The 16,696-nt window shown below is 50.4% G+C and overlaps 1 protein-coding gene across 1 annotated transcript in view; it reads left to right on the plus strand.

The window, feature by feature from the left end:
• The first annotated feature begins 1,053 nt into the window (after window positions 1–1,053).
• The window catches only part of LOC140210937 (transmembrane protein 43), a 33,212-nt gene continuing 17,569 nt past the window's right edge, over window positions 1,054–16,696 (plus strand). Inside the window, exons 1-5 of the mRNA XM_072280215.1 lie at window positions 1,054–1,212; window positions 2,917–3,051; window positions 4,222–4,316; window positions 5,422–5,471; window positions 12,780–12,849. Coding sequence (XP_072136316.1) covers window positions 1,156–1,212; window positions 2,917–3,051; window positions 4,222–4,316; window positions 5,422–5,471; window positions 12,780–12,849 — 407 coding nt within the window. The 5' untranslated portion in view covers window positions 1,054–1,155. The remainder of the gene's footprint in view (window positions 1,213–2,916; window positions 3,052–4,221; window positions 4,317–5,421; window positions 5,472–12,779; window positions 12,850–16,696) is intronic.

Raw genomic sequence — 16,696 nt, forward strand, 5'->3', positions numbered from 1 at the left:
GACAGCATCTCTGAACACACACAGCACGTCGAACCTTGGAGTGGATGGGCCACAGAATTGGAAGACCACGCTGGGTCCCACTCCCGTACCTAATAAAGTGGTCACTGAATACGGGACAGAATCAGGTTTAATATCACCAGCATATGTCATGAAATTTGTTACCTTTACGGTAGCAGTACAATGCAGCATGATTTTAAAAAAAGAGGGGAAAAAAACTGAAATGCGGGAAGTGTGTGTGTATATATGCTTCCTGATCTAAAGTAGCATGGTTAAAATGTGGGAGTAATGGGGGTGACGGGGTGGAGATACGTCTCTACCAAAGGAGGTGTAAGACACTCCTTCCCTCCGCTAGCCTGCGGGTCACCCTTGGGCAAGGTGCTGCACCTGCTTAGCCCCCGATCAGGGTCACATGAAGCCGTGGGATCAGGGGGTGGATGGTCTTATGAGCAGCTGGTGTATATCACAAGCCCTGGCTATGTGACCACTGACACCAGGCAGACAATCTCTGAAGAGAATTGATAATGGCTGGGTTTAATCTTGCAAAGACACTGCCCAGTAGAATGGCAAAGCAGTTATGTAGAAAACTCTGCCAAGAACAGTCATGGTCATGGAAAGACAGTGATCACCCATGTTATACGACATGGCTCATAACGTACAAACAAATGGAGGGAGGTGGAGAGTGGGGGCATGGAGAGGATATAAGGGAAGGAAGAAAGGTAGAGGGAAGAAGGAGAGGTGGGAATGGGGATGGGAGGGATGGAGGGGAAGTTGGGGAGAGGGGTTGGAAAGAGGGAGGTGGGGTGGTGAGAGCAGAGGGGTTGGGATGGGAGGAGTGGTGGAAGAGGTGGGTTGGGAGAAGGAAGGTGAAGGAGTGGGAGGAGGGAGGGAGGAATGGAGAGAAGTGGGAAGAGAATAGTTGGAATGGGAGGGAGTGACATAATTTGAATTCCCCAATTGTATGAAAATGGCTCCCACTGATTTAGGACTTTCCAAAAGTGCTTCTGCTTGCCATGATCATTCTTGGTTGCTAATTTGATTCCTGTTATTGTTCTGACCTTGCAGCACTCGGAGGGTATCGGCAGGGATGAGCATGTGAGGGTCACGTCTCACAGGAAACCAGGCTTCCTGGATCGTCTTAGTGAGACCACTGGGGGGATGCTGATGGGACTGGTGGCTTTTATTCTCTCCTTCTACCTCCTCTTCACCAACGAAGTAAGGATTTAGTTAAATCTTTAATCTGCAAGTGTTTATCTGTTGTGCCTAGCATCGATTCTTACCGAAATCCGAAGGTTCATAAACCAGGCCAAACTCTCTGTCCAGGGCTAAGTATCTCCAGGTACGGCTCTGGTGGTTGTTGCCTGGTTTGAGAAAGGCTTGGTTGTTTACTGTGCTAAAGGAGCTACATATATAAATGCAAATCATAAATGGGTTCTGTAAATGCTGGAAATCTTGAGCAATACACCCTTGTGGACCATTTCTGTCAATGGCTGCCCTCTCCTGCCACAATGAGGCCACCCTCAGACTGGATGTAGCCACCAACTGAATGATATGCATATTAATTCCTTCAACTTCTGATCATTTCTCCTCCCCCTCTTCTCATTTTCCATTCCCCATTCTGGTTCCCCCTTACCCCTTCCCCTCACCCGCCCATCACTTCCATCTGATTCCCCTCCTCCTGCCCTTTCTTCCATGATCCACCCTCCTTTCCTATCAGATTCCTTCTTCAGCCCTTTTCCTCTTTCACCTATCCCCTGCCAGCTTCTCACTTCATCGCCCCTGTCCATCCCTCATTTACTTACCTTACCTCTCACCTATCCCCTGCCAGTTTGTACATATCCTCCTGAAACCACTTTTATTCTGGCTTCTGCCTTCTTGTTTTTCAGTACTGATGAAGGGTCTTGCCCGGAAATGTCAACTGTTTGTTCTCCTTCATAGATGCCGCCTGACCTGCTGAGTTCCTCCAGCATTTTGTATGTTGTGGACATAAAACATAGAACCTTACAACACAGTACAGGCCCTTTGGCCCGCAATGTTGTGCTGACCTTTAAGCATACTCTAACCAAAGATTAATCTAACCCTTTCTTCCTACATAGTCATCCAGTTTTCTATCATCCGTATGCCTACCTAAGAGTTTCTTAAATGTCTCTAATGTATCTGCTTCTACGACCACCCCTGGCAGCGTGTTCCTCTGTTTAAAAAAACAACTACCTTTATTATCCCCTCTATACTTTTCTGCAATTATTCTAAAGTTATGTCCACTTACCTTAGCCACTTCTGCCCAGGGAAAGGTCTCTGGTTGTTCACTCTATCCATGCTTCTTATCATCCTATACACCTGCATCAAATCACCTCTCATCCTCCTTCACTCCAAAGAGAAAAGCTCTAGCTCGTTTAACCTTTCCTCATACAACAATCCTCATAAATCTCCTGTTTTCTCTATGTCAGGGCTTCCCAAACTGGGGTCCACGGACCCCTTGGTTAATCGTAGGGGTCCATGGCGTAAAAAAAGGTTGGAAATCTCTGATCGCTTTTTACTCTCCTCCCATCCGGTGGGCACTACAGGAGCCTCCACCCCCGCGCGAGCAGGCGCAGGAATAGTTTTTCCCTGAGGCTGTGACCCTGCTGAACCTCATCACAGCGTGAAGCAATATCGAACCCATATTGTTCTGTCTCAGTACTTTTATATTTGTGTGCTGTAGCACTGTTTATTCTCAGCTATTTTGTAAATAATACTATCTTTTGCACTTCTGGTCAGATGCTAATTGCATTTCATTGACTTTGTATCTGTGCTCGGCACAATGACAATGAAGTTGAATCAAATGTAATCTAAGTGCAAGTTGTTGGTCCCTCTGTTGTGCTGAGCTCATGGCGTACCCCTTGTTGAAGGAAGTTGTGACTGAATGTGCTCTCCGCGCAGGGAAGATGTGTCAGAACCCAGAGGTCCCTGGATGAGGGCCTTTCGCTTGTCATTTCCTTGAGTGACATCTACAGTCCAATGCCACACAATAACCGAAAACTTGTGCACCTGTCCGGACCTCTTATGACAATGCAGGTGAGTGGCCTGCGGACTCTTTCCTCTGTGGTTGACGGTTTGAATTCCAAAGAAGGACAGGGGTTCGGTGTTCAGGTCTGTAGGATAAAGCCAGGCTCCCTCACTGTGAAGACGTTGTATAATAACCATCACATCCCACTGGTTATCAACAATTGTGTTGTTCGACCTCAGGCCCCTTGATTAAAGATTAGCTTTATTTGTCACATGTTAGCATCAATAACAAACAGTCTGAGCATGTGCTGGGGGCAGCCCGCAAGTGTCACTATGTTTCCAGCACCAACACAGCATGCCCACATACCTGACCCGTGATGCCTCACCACACTTCTGTGTCAGGTCTTCATGGAAGTTTAACAGTTACAGATTTGCACGGTTCCTTAAAACTACTTTGATTTTTCTTCCTTCTTTAATATTTCCCTGTGGGCACGTGGCCAAGTGGTTAAGGCATTGGAGTAGTGACCTGAATGTCATGAGTTCGAGCCCCAGCCGAGGCAACATGTTGTGTCCTTGAGCAAGGCACTTAATCACACATTGCTCTGCGACGACACTGGTGCCAAGCTGTATGGGTCCTAGTGCCCTTCCCTTGGACAACATCGGTGTCGTGGAGAGGGGAGACTTGCAGCATGGGCAACTGCTGGTCTTCCATACAACCTTGCCCAGGCCTGCACCCTGGAGAGTGAAGACTTTCCAGGCGCAGATCTATGGTATCGCAAGACTAAGGGATGCCTTTATAATATTTCCCTACCTCCATATGAAGGATTAGACAGTATTAAACCCATTAGAATCACATAGGTCTGTTAACCCTGTTCCAGGTTCCTTGTACATGTAGGCTGCTGTTGTCCCTGTGACTTGGTACATTTTCCTTGTGACTGCGGGGGTTTCCTCCAGTTGCCCTGGTTTCCTCCCACATTCCAAACATGTACGGGTCAGAATTAGTGAGTGGTGGGCATGCTATGTTGGCACTGGAAGATTGACCACACTTGCAGGCTTCCCCCAGCACATCCTCGGCCTGTGGTCATTGACACATTTCACTGTATGTTTTGATTTCTGGGTGACAAATAAAGCTAATCTTTATCTTCCACGTGGTGTTTGTGTTTTGTGATCCAAACTGTTCCGGGGAGGGACCTTCTGGAGATGTCCTCGTCATGCCTATTGTGTTTGTTTCCTTTGCAGCCCCTTTACGATCCAAACTACGGCATCTCGCTGCACGTGGTGAAGCTACAACGACGAGTGGAGATGTACCAGTGGGTGGAGATTGAAGACTCGAGGTTGGTGAGGGTGGAGGGACAGACGGTCTGTGTCAGGGAACATGGTGCAGTACAGCACCAAACAGGCCTTCTGCTCATTGAGTCCTTGCCTCTTAAATTTAGAGTCTGAATTAAGCACCAATCTAACCTGGTCCATTCTCCCCATGTCCCACCAGCTCCCCCTCCCCTCCCGGCCCCCATAAACTCCACACAGACAGCACTGGAGGTCAGGATGGAACCCAGGCTGCTTAAAGATTAAAGATTTGCTTCATGAGTCACATGTACGTGGAAACATCAGAACATCCAGTGCAGAAAGCAGTGCAGTCTGAGGAAGTGCTGGGGGCAGCCTGCAAGTGTCACCATATTCCAGCACCAACGTGGCACGTCCGCAACTCACTGACCCTAACCTGTACATCCCTGGAACGTGAGGGGAGTCTGGAGCACCCGGAGGAAACCCACACAGTTACCGGGAGAACGTACACACTCCTTACAGACAGAACCCAAGTTGCTGGTGCTGTACGCCGGCCACTATAGTAACGTTCCACCCCTCTGTGAGGCAGCAGACCACTGTGCTGCCCCTGTAATACCAGAGGCAAAAGTGCTTTTGTGCTGTACCTTGCTGAAAGCAGCAAAGGCCTCTCCGCCCCTGAGCCTGTAGAGTAACGAGGGGAGATTTGATAGAGGCATACAAAATTATGAGGGGTATAGAAAGGGTAAATGCAAGCTAGATCTTCCACTGAGGTTGCGTAAGACTAGAATCAGAGGACGTGGTTTAAGGGTGAAAGGTGACATGCTTAAGGGGAACCTGAGGGGAAACTTCTTCACTCAGAGGCTGGTGGGAGAGTGGAACGAGCTGCCAGTGCCAGTGGTGCATGGAGGTTCGATTTCAACGTTTAAGAACAATTGGGCTGAGTGCATGATGGGAGGGGTATGGAGGGCTGTGCTCCAGGTGTAAGTCATTGGGACCAGGCAGAATAATAGTTTGACACGGACTAGATGGGCTGAAGGGCCTTTTTCTGTGCTGTAGTGCTCTAAGACTCTGTAGCTAATGGGGAATATTATTTTGGGTTCCTTAAACCTGAGAACTCCAGATGAAAGGGTTTAATTGCTCCAACTTCATCTGCAGGGAATACGAAGAGGGCGGTGAAAAGAAGACTGAGACCAGATATTCATACAGTAAGTCCTCTCCTCCTTCTCACAGATGTGTCTGTGGTCTGATAGGCAAACGTTCACTGGACAGCCAACTGAGTGGGTATTTCAGAGTGCAGTTGTTGAGATCTGGAGTCATGTGCAGATTTCCATCCTGGGGGAGAGCTGTGAACCCAGTGTTTCCAGACCAATCTCACATAGATAGTGACAATTACTAGTGAGAGCACTGTTACACTGTCTGCCTGCACTGCACTTTCTCTGCAACGAACACTGAATCCTGCGTTCAGTTATTGCTTTTCCCTCTGTACGGCCTCATTGTGCTGAGGTGAGGAAATAACCTGTCTGGATGGCATGCAAATCACAGTTTTCCATTATACCTCAGTACTGGAGAGAACAATGAACGAATTTATCATGCTAGTCTATAGTAAAATCCACTCCCAATTCTTCCTTCTGGTATCTTGAATTTTCCTTGATTTCGCTCTGCAATTGTGCACAGTAACGTAGCGGTTAGCAGAGCGCGGTCACTGTGCCGGTGTCCGCGGTCACGGGCCCGGTGTCTACAGATCAGAGCGCGGTCCCGGGGCCGGTGTCTACAGATCGGAGCGCGGTCCCGGTTCCGGTGTCTACAGATCGGAGCGCGGTCCCGGGGCCGGTGTCTACAGATCAGAGCGCGGTCCCGGGGCCGGTGTCTACAGATCGGAGCGCGGTCCCGGTTCCGGTGTCTACAGATCGGAGCGCGGTCCCGGTTCCGGTGTCTACAGATCGGAGCGCGGTCCCGGGGCCGGTGTCTACAGATCGGAGCGCGGTTCCGGTGCCGGTGTCTACAGATTGGAGCGCGGTCCCGGGGCCTGGGTCTACAGATCGGAGCGCGGTCCCGGGGCCGGTGTCTACAGATCGGAGCGCGGTTCCAGTGCCGGTGTCTACAGATCGGAGCGCGGTCCCGGGGCCGGTGTCTACAGATCGGAGCGCAGTCACTGTGCCGGTGTATACAGATCGGAGCGTGGTCCCGGGTCCTGTGTCTACAGATCAGAGCGCGGTCCCGGGGCCTGTGTCTACAGATTAGAGCGCGGTCACTGTGCTGGTGTTTACAGATCGGAGCGCAGTCCCAGGGCCGGTGTCTACAGATCGGAGCGCGGTCCCGGGGCCGGTGTCTACAGATCAGAGTGTGGTCCCGGGGCCGGTGTCTACAGATCGGAGCGCAGTCACTGTGCCGGTGTCTACAGATCGGAGCGCGGTCCCGGGTCCTGTGTCTACAGATTAGAGCGCGGTCCCGGGGCCGGTGTCTACAGATCGGAGCGCAGTCACTGTGCCGGTGTATACAGATCGGAGCGTGGTCCCGGGTCCTGTGTCTACAGATTAGAGCGCGGTCCCGGGGCCTGCGTCTACAGATCGGCGCGCAGTCACTGTGCCAGTGTCTGCAGATCAGAGCGCGATCCCAGGGCCGGTGTCTACAGATCAGAGCGCGGTCCCGGGGCCAGTGTCTACAGATCAGAGCGCGGTCCCGGGGCCGGTGTCTACAGATCAGAGCGCGGTCCCAGGGCCGGTTTCTACAGATCGGACGCGGTCCCGGAGCCGGTGTCTACAGATCGGAGCGCGGTTCCGGTGCCGGTGTCTACAGATCAGAGCGCGGTCCCGGGGCCTGGGTCTACAGATTGGAGCGCGGTCCCGGGGCCGGTGTCTACAGATTGGAGCGTGGTCCCGGGGCCGGTGTCTACAGATTGGAGCGCGGTCCCGGGGCCGGTGTCTACAGATCAGAGCGCGGTCCCGGGGCCGGTGTCTACAGATCGGAGCGCAGTCACTGTGCCGGTGTCTACAGATCAGAGCGTGGTCCCGGGTCCTGTGTCTACAGATCAGAGCGCGGTCCCGGGGCCGGTGTCTACAGATTAGAGCGCGGTCCCGGGGCCTGTGTCTACAGATCGGAGCGCAGTCACTGTGCCGGTGTCTACAGATCGGAGCGCGGTCCCGGGGCCTGTGTCTACAGATCGGAGCGCAGTCACTGTGCTGGTGTTTACAGATCGGAGCGCAGTCACTGTGCCGGTGTCTACAGATCAGAGCGTGGTCCCGGGTCCTGTGTCTACAGATCAGAGCGCGGTCCCGGGGCCGGTGTCTACAGATCAGAGCGCGGTCCCGGGGCCTGTGTCTACAGATCGGAGCGCAGTCACTGTGCCGGTGTCTACAGATCGGAGTGCGGTCCCGGGGCCTGTGTCTACAGATCGGAGCGCAGTCACTGTGCCGGTGTCTACAGATCGGAGTGCGGTCCCGGGGCCTGTGTCTACAGATCGGAGCGCAGTCACTGTGCCAGTGTCTGCAGATCAGAGCGCGATCCCAGGGCCAGTGTCTACAGATTGGAGCGCGGTCCCGGTGCCGGTGTCTACAGATCAGAGCGCGGTCCCGGGGCCGGTGTCTACAGATCAGAGCGCGGTCCCGGGGCCGGTGTCTACAGATCGGAGCGCAGTCACTGTGCCGGTGTCTACAGATCAGAGCGTGGTCCCGGGTCCTGTGTCTACAGATCAGAGCGCGGTCCCGGGGCCGGTGTCTACAGATTAGAGCGCGGTCCCGGGGCCTGTGTCTACAGATCGGAGCGCAGTCACTGTGCCGGTGTCTACAGATCGGAGCGCGGTCCCGGGGCCTGTGTCTACAGATCGGAGCGCAGTCACTGTGCTGGTGTTTACAGATCGGAGCGCAGTCACTGTGCCGGTGTCTACAGATCAGAGCGTGGTCCCGGGTCCTGTGTCTACAGATCAGAGCGCGGTCCCGGGGCCGGTGTCTACAGATCAGAGCGCGGTCCCGGGGCCTGTGTCTACAGATCGGAGCGCAGTCACTGTGCCGGTGTCTACAGATCGGAGTGCGGTCCCGGGGCCTGTGTCTACAGATCGGAGCGCAGTCACTGTGCCGGTGTCTACAGATCGGAGTGCGGTCCCGGGGCCTGTGTCTACAGATCGGAGCGCAGTCACTGTGCCAGTGTCTGCAGATCAGAGCGCGATCCCAGGGCCGGTGTCTACAGATCAGAGCGCGGTCCCGGGGCCGGTTTCTACAGATCGGACGCGGTCCCGGAGCCGGTGTCTATAGATCGGAGCGCGGTTCCGGTGCCGGTGTCTACAGATCGGAGCGTGGTCCCAGGGCCGGTGTCTACAGATCAGAGCGCGGTTATACTGTCAAGAGTTTGTCTGTTCTGCCTGTGTCCCTGTGGGTTTCCTCCTGGTGCTGTGGTTCCTCTCACAGTCCAAACACATCAGGGTTAGAGTTCGTGAGTTCTGGGCTGCCCAGCACAATCCTCACTGATCTGATTTGATGCAAACAATGTATTTAACTATGTTTTGTAGTGCATGTAAGAAATTTTTTTTTTTTAAATCCAGGGGTTCCCAACCTGAGGACCATAGACCCCTCGATTAATGGTATTGGTCCATGGCATAAAGAAGGTTGTGAACCCCTGATCTAATCTATCTTCTTCATCCTTATTTCCCTTTTTCATTTAGTCCCTCATCCTTTCTCTGCAGCCCTAACGTCCCTGATTCAACTTCCATTGTTGTTAATCACCCCAGTGCTTCCTGCTCTCCATGCTTGCTGGGAAGATGAAGAAACGTGCCAATGTTGTGAGTGAATAGCCTGGGCCTTGATGGGGCAGCGTTTCCTTGGCTGCTGATTAAACCGAGGGTCACAGTCTCAAGATAATGGGTAGGCCAGTCAAACACTCGGATGAGAATTGAGGACCCCCACAAAAGCTACGATGAATCTAAGGGAAAGATACCCCCAGGGGTGCCCGAGAGAGGGGGGGGAGGAAGAACACCCCAGTCGGATGAACACAATGGCATCAGGCCCAGGCGATGAACAAACGACGATGAGGAAGCAGTGTGCATGTGGCAAAATCTGCAAGAACGATCGCGGCTTGGAGATCCACCAAGTGAGGATGAAGTATCTGGCGGGAGCAGGAGCAGCACAACGCACAGGTGTCCAACCTGGTGAGACGAATGAGGGGCCAGGCCCGGAGTCACCCCATAGTGCCGGGAACCTCCAAGTGTTGCAAACTAATCCCTCTAACATGAAGTTTAACAGGAGGCAGATCAAGTGGCCTGCAGCTAACATGACTTCACTGTGGAAGTAGTTTGATGGAGATGTCAACCAAATTCTGGAGACAACGACGAAGGGAGAGGTCGATAGGAAGCTAGAAGCCATGACAACAGGAAGCAGAGGCAAGGCTGCGTCACAGGAGGCTGGTGGGAGTGGTCACACGAGGCCGAGCTGGGCTAGGGTCCTTTCCAACTCCCCAATGGACACCAGAGGGAAGGAAAGGTGTTGTCTAGTTCAGGAGGAGGTGAGAGCAGTAGTGGAGGAGATGAGAGCCTGCAAGGCGGTGGGAATGAAGCAACAGGGAGCTTGGACAAGATGGGAGAATGCGGTTGAGAGGAAAGTGACCTGGGCTGATCTTTGGAAAGCCAAATCTCACCGCATTCAATTTCTCATCCAGGCAGTGTACGATGTGCTTCCAAGCCCATCAAACCTGCACACGTGGGACAAGGCAGAGTCATCTGCGTGCCCACTGCGCTCCAAGCGAGGAACCCTGGAGCACATCCTCAGTGGCTGTGCAAGGGCACTTGGTGAGGGACGGTACAGGTGGAGGCATGATCAGGTCCTGAAGACCATCGCTGAAGCCGTCAGTGCAGGAGTTGAGTGGGCGAAGCGGTCCCGACCCTCCAAGCAGACCATTGCCTTTGTCAGAGCTGGGGAGCAGCCAATACCTGCCAAAAGAACATCTGCAGGCATTCTGACCTCTGCAAGGGACTGGCAGCTGTCGGTGGACCTCGAAGGGCAGCTGAAGTTCCCCAACCATATCGCAGCCACCACCCTGCGACCAGACATTGTCCTAGTGTCTGAGTCTACTAAGCAAGTGGTGCTGCTGGAGCTGACAGTCCCATGGGAAGATTGCTTGGAAGAGGCCTTTGAAAGGAAGCTCTCCAAGTACGCAGGACTGGTCAGCAACTGTCAGCAGGCTGGATGGAGAGCGAGGTGTCTCCCAGTGGAGGTTGGTTGTAGGGGATTTTGTAGCCCATTCTTTAGTTAGAGCCTTCAGCATTTTGCACATCGAGGGAGCGAGGAAGAGGAGAGCCATCCACAGTACCACCGATGCCCAGTGAGGGCCTCAAGATGCCGGTGGCTTAAGAGGGGAGCCATGGAGTCATAAGTAGCTAGCCATCTGGACACAAGCTGGGGTCTGATCAGCCCCGGCTGGGTCACCTGGAGGAGGTTGTATGATGTTGAAAGACCTGAAACACCCAATGATTCCAGGAACATCACTGAAGATGTGTCCAGAGGCATCAGTAGATGTATGTACACAGCTGCCTATAAAAAGTATTCACCTCCTTTGGAAGTTTTCATGTTTTACTGTTTTATAACATTGAATCACAGTGGATTTAATTTGGCTTTTTTGACACTGGTCAACAGAAAAAGACTCTTTCATGCTAAAGCAATTTAATACAAATATAAAACAGAAAATAATTGATTGTATAAGTATTCAACCCCTTCAAGTCAGTATTTAGTATTTGGCAGCAATTACAGCCTTGAGTCTGTGTGGATAGGTCTCTATCAACTTTGCACATCTGGACACTGCAATTTTTCCCCATTCTTCTTTACAAAACTGCTCAAGTTCTGTCAGATTGCATGGGGATCATGAGTGAACAGCCCTTTTCAAATCCAGCCACAAATTCTCAATTGGATTGAGGTCTGATCTTTGACTTGGCCACTCCAGGACATTAACTTTGTTGCTTTTAAGCCATTCCTGTGTAGCTTTGGTTTTATGCTTGGGGTCATTGTCTTGCTGGAAAACAAGTCTTCTCCCAAGGCACAGTTCTCTTGCAGACTGCATCAGGTTTTCCTCCAGGATTTCCCTGTATTTTGCTGCATTCATTTTACCCTCTACCTTCACAAGCCTTCCAGGGCCTGCTGCAGTGAAGCATCCCCACAGCATGATGCAGCTACCCCCATGCTTCAGGGTAGGGATGGTGTGTTTTTGATGATGTGCGGTGTTTGGCTTACAGCAAGCATAGCATTTAGTCTGATAGCCAAAAAGCTCAATTTTGGTTTCATCAGACCATAGAACCTTCTTCCAGCTGACTTCAGAGTCTCCCACGTGCCTTCTGGCAAACTCTTGCAGAGTTATATTGTGAGTTTTTTCAACAGTGGCTTTCTCTTTGCCACTCTCCCATTAAAGCTGTGACTGGTGAAGCATCTGGGCAACAGTTGTAGTCTGCACAGTCTCTCCCATCTCAGCCACTGAAGCTTGTAACTCCTCCAGAGTTGTCATAGGTCTCTTGGTGGCCTCCCTCACTAGTCCCCTTCTTCCTCCGTCACTCAGTTTTTGAAGTCCGCCTACTGTAGGCAGATTTACAGCCGTGCCATATTCTTTCCATTTCTTGATTATTGACTTTTTTTTTATCATACAGGTTTATAAAATTATGAGGGTTATAGATAGGGTAAATGCAAGCAGACTTTTTTCACTGATTGGGTGGAGTGACAGCTAGAGGTCATGGGTTAAGGGTGAAAGGTGAAAAGTTTAAGAGGCACATGAGAGGAGATTTCTTCACTCAGAGGGTGAATGTGGAATGAGCTGTCAGCACAAGTGGTGCATGCGAGCTCGATTTCAATGTTCAAGAGGAATTCGGATAGCTACATGGACCTTAGGGATATGGAGGGCTATGGTCCCGGTGCACGTTGATGTGAGTAGTCAGTTTGAATGGTTTGTCACAGACTAGATGGGCTGAAGGGCCTGTTTCTATGCTGTATTTTTCTATGACTCTAAGTAAACTTGCCCCTCGCCTTGCCTTTAAATTCCCCTCTGCCCCACCTTCCCAACCTTAAAAGCATACCCCGTAGTGTTTGGTATTACTAGCCTGGAGTAAAGATTCTAGCTGTCTACGCTACCTGTGCCTCTCATAATGTCACGTACACAAGCATTTTACTAGGTTTTGTGTCTCTTGAGACAATGTCCGGGAGGGCTGGTGTCTTTGATTATGTTGGCTGCTTTCCTAAGGCAGTGGGAGGTGTAGAGTCCATGGAAGGGAGGCTGTTTTCAATATAGTTCACAACTCTGCAATCTCTTGTGGTCTTGGGCAGAGCAGTTCCCGTACCAAGCCATGATGCATCCAGATACGATGTTTTCTCTGGTGCATCTGTAAAGACTGGTGAGCGTCATCGGGGAACATGCGGGATCCAAGGCACTAGGCGCTTTTCCTGCCCGTAGCGTGGAGAGGGATACGGGTTTAGTTTAGGATAATGTCCATGATTTATTGAACAGGGATTGGATGGCTGCGGGCTCTATTTTCTGACCGTCTTGTTCTTTAGGTACTGAGTGGAGATCCGAGGTTGTCAACAGTAGGAACTTTGATCAGGAAATTGGACACAAAAATCCGAGGTAAGGATGCCACACGATGAAAGGTACATTGAGTGAACATAGTTCAGCACGGTACAGGCCATTCGGCCCACAATGTTGTTCTGACCTTTAAACCAACCCTTCCCTCTCACACTGCCCTCCATTCTTCTATCATTCATGTGCCTATCGAAGAACCTCTTCAATCTCCTTAATGTAGTCAAGACAAATTTATTTTTAAAGCACATTTAAAAACAACCCATGTTGACCAAAGTGCTGTACAAACCATAACAGGTAGCTAAAATCACAAATACAAGAAACACAGATATAAACAACAAGGCACACAGCTTATAGACACAAAATAAACAACACAAGGGCCTAGGCACAAGCCAAAAATCAGTCACATCAGGAAGATTCAAACGCTAGTAAATAAAGGTAACTTTTGAGCCTGGATTTAAAAGAGTTGATGGAGGGGGCAGATCTGATAGGGAGGGGAATGCTGTTCCACAGTCTGGGGGCTACAATAGCAAAGGCGCAGTCACCCCTGAACATAAGATTAGATCACGGGACAGCCAGGAGCCCCAAGTCAGCCGACCTGAGGGACCTGAAAGTAGAATACGGGGTTAGAAGGTCTGTGATATGGGGGGGGGGGCAGCCCACTTAGGGCTTTGTAAACAAACAGGAGAATCTTAAAATCAATTCTAAACTGTACTGGCAGCCAGTGGAGGGAGGCCAGGAAAGGAGTAATATGGTCCCTCTTCCGTGCACCTGTCAGGAGCCTGGCTGCGGCGTTCTGGACCAGTTTCAGGCGGGACAGGGACAACTGACTAATCCCAGTATACAGGGAGTTGGAGTAGTACAAGCGGGAGGATATAAGGGCGTGGATGACTTTCTCAAGATCTTTGAAAGAGAGAAACTGCTTGATTTTGGCAATAGTAGGAAGCTGGAAAACACTGGCTTTTACTACTGCATTAACTTACTTGTCAAGCTTAAAGGTGGAATCAAATATCACACCAAGGGATTTAACATGGGGTTTGACAAGGATGGACAGGTTACCAAGACTGTTGGTAATCACTTTGATGGAGTCAGGGGGGCCAAACAGGACAACTTCAGACCTGCCTTCATTCAGCTGTAGGAAGATTTGTGCCATCCAACACTTACATTTTTTTTTTCAAAATATACTTTATTCAAAAATAAAATTATATACAATAAACCATTCAATGACTCTCAATCCTTTACATACGTTTCCCTTATCGTCTCTAGATATCCATACTTTTGGCCACCCACGTGGCACTCCAGTTGTTCACCTTACCACATCATTGTTGAGGGGTATACTGCCTGCCACCCGACCCCTCCCACTCCCGCGGGTGAAGAACTCTATACTGTGGTCCTTCCCCACCAGGCCCTTGCGGTGGCTGCACCGAGTTTCAGTGCGTCCCTCAGCACGTACTCCTGCAGCCGAGAATGTGCCGGTCGGCAGCATTCTCCCACGGACATCTCCATGTGCTGGTAGATCATCAAGTTTTGAGCCGACCAAGGAGCATCTTTCACCGAGTTGATGATCTGCCAGCAGCACCGGATGTTGGTCTCCGTGTGCGTCCCCGGGAACAGCCCGTAGATCAGAGAGTCCTCTGTTACGCAGCTGCTGGGGATGAAACGTGACACTAGCCCGTCCATCCTCCTCCACACCCTCTTTGCAAACTGGCAGTGTGCAAAGAGGTGGGTCACAGACTCCTCCTCACTGCAGTCCTCCCGTGGGCAGTGGGGTGCGGAGACGATGTTCTGAGCGTACAGTGGGGATCTGACAGGGAGGGACCCTCTCACTGCCAGCCAGGCGAGGTCCTGGTGCCTGTTGGTGAGGTCTGGCGATAAGACATTTTGCCAGATGAAATGGACAGTCTGCTCAGGGAACCACCCCACTGTGTCCATCACAACCTTCTCCTGCAGTGCCTGCAGGACATTACATGCCGACCACTGCCTGATGGCCCTGTGGTCAAAGGCATTCTCCTGGAAGAACTTTTCTACGAAGGACAAATATGGCAGCAACGACCAGCTGACTGGGGCGTTGCACAGGAGTGGGGCCAGACCCATCCTTCGTCGCCAGGGCGACAGGTAGAACTGAGGCTTAATCCAACACTTTATGTCCTCAAGGCAGTTCATGAGGCTGACTAGATTTGACTGGTTGTTTGGTTTCAAGGGGAGATAAAGCTGTGTGTCATCAGCATAACAGTGGAAAGAAATGTTGTACTTTTGAATGATTTGGCAGAGGGGAAGCATGTATATAGAGAAAAGAATGGGACCTAGGATGGAACCTTGTGGGACCCTGCGGGAGAGACTAGCTGGAGAAGAGGAAAATTTGCTTATGTTGACTGAGAAGCTTCTATTTTTGAGGTAGGATATAAACCAGTTCAAGACAGTGCCATCAACACCAACCCTGTATTGGAGACAGTCTATTACAATGGCATGATCCACAGTATCAAACGCTGCACTGTCAAGAAGAATTAGGATGGTAGAGTCACCTGAATCGGTAGAGAGGAGGAGAGCATTGTACACTTTCAGCAGGGTAGACTCTGTGCTATGATAAGCCTTAAAACTTGATTGAAATCTTTCCAAGATGTTGTTTTGGTGTAAGTAGGGCAGCAATTGACTGAGAATAACCTTTTCGAGAACCTTAGACAGGAATGGAAGTTTAGAAATAGGTCTGTAGTTATTAGGTAAGGTAGGGTCTAAGTTGTTTTTTTTTCAGGAGGGGCTGGACCACGGCACGCTTGAAGCAGGTTGGAGCAGTACCAGTGGACAGGGAGCTGTTGATTTTAGAGAGGATGCTGGGACCGGCTACGTCAAAGACATCCTTCAGGAGGGCAGTGGGGACAATGTCAAGGGGGCAGGTTTCAGGTTTCGTGGTGGACACAATCTTTGTAAGGGACGGTAGCGTGATGGGTTGGAAACAATCCAGTTTAGATTAACAGACCAGTGAGACAGTTAGGTCACGAGTAGGAGGGAAATGTTCATTCTAATGTCTTCAACTTTGCTAATGAAGAATTTTAAAAATTTCTCGCATTTAGCAGGGGACACATCCAAACTAATACTGGGGGCGGGACAAATGACAGAATTTATGGTACTGAATAAGACCTTGGGATTATGAGAGTTGTTAGAAATTAGGTCAGGAAAGTAGTTTGCTCTCGCAGCCTTAACTGCATCCTGATATTTGTGAAGATTGTATCTCAGAATTTCAAAGGAAATTTGAAGCTTATCACGCTTCCACTTTCGTTCGGATATCCTCCTCAGGGCTCTGGTGGTATCATTAAGCCAAGGCAGACCTTTAGGCTTAGGCTTTTTGAATTTAAGAGGAGCAACAGTATTCAGAATAGAAGAGCAGGTGGTATTAAATAAGGAAGTAAGTTCCTCAGTGCTGAGATGGGGAGAAGCCTCAATAGTGCAAGTGTTGGGAGCAGCTATGAGAGCCTCAGAGAACTTATTGGCAGTCGAAGAGTTAATATAGCGAGAATAACATACAGGAAGATGAAAATTAGTAGGGGAAGAAAGTAGGGGAAGAAAGCAGAGAAGCATCAAACATAACAGCACTATGATCCGACAGACAGGCATCAATTATTACCGCATTGCAGATCGGAAAACCAGACGATAAGACTAGGTCGAGTGTATGGCCTAGCATGTGAGTTGGTCCGGTGATAAGCAAAGCAAGATTAAAAGACTCAAGCAGATGCATAAAATCATTTACGAGAGGCTTAGCGGGACAGCAAACATGAATATTAAAGTCACCAAAAATCAGAACTGGATCAAAGTTGGGCATAGTATTTGAGAGGAAGTCCGCAAATTGAGTGAGAAAATCTTTATGTACTTTTGGTGGACGATACACAAGAGCAATTAAGAG

This window comes from Mobula birostris, chromosome 16 (assembly GCF_030028105.1).
Source record: "Mobula birostris isolate sMobBir1 chromosome 16, sMobBir1.hap1, whole genome shotgun sequence".
NCBI lineage: Eukaryota > Metazoa > Chordata > Chondrichthyes > Myliobatiformes > Myliobatidae > Mobula > Mobula birostris.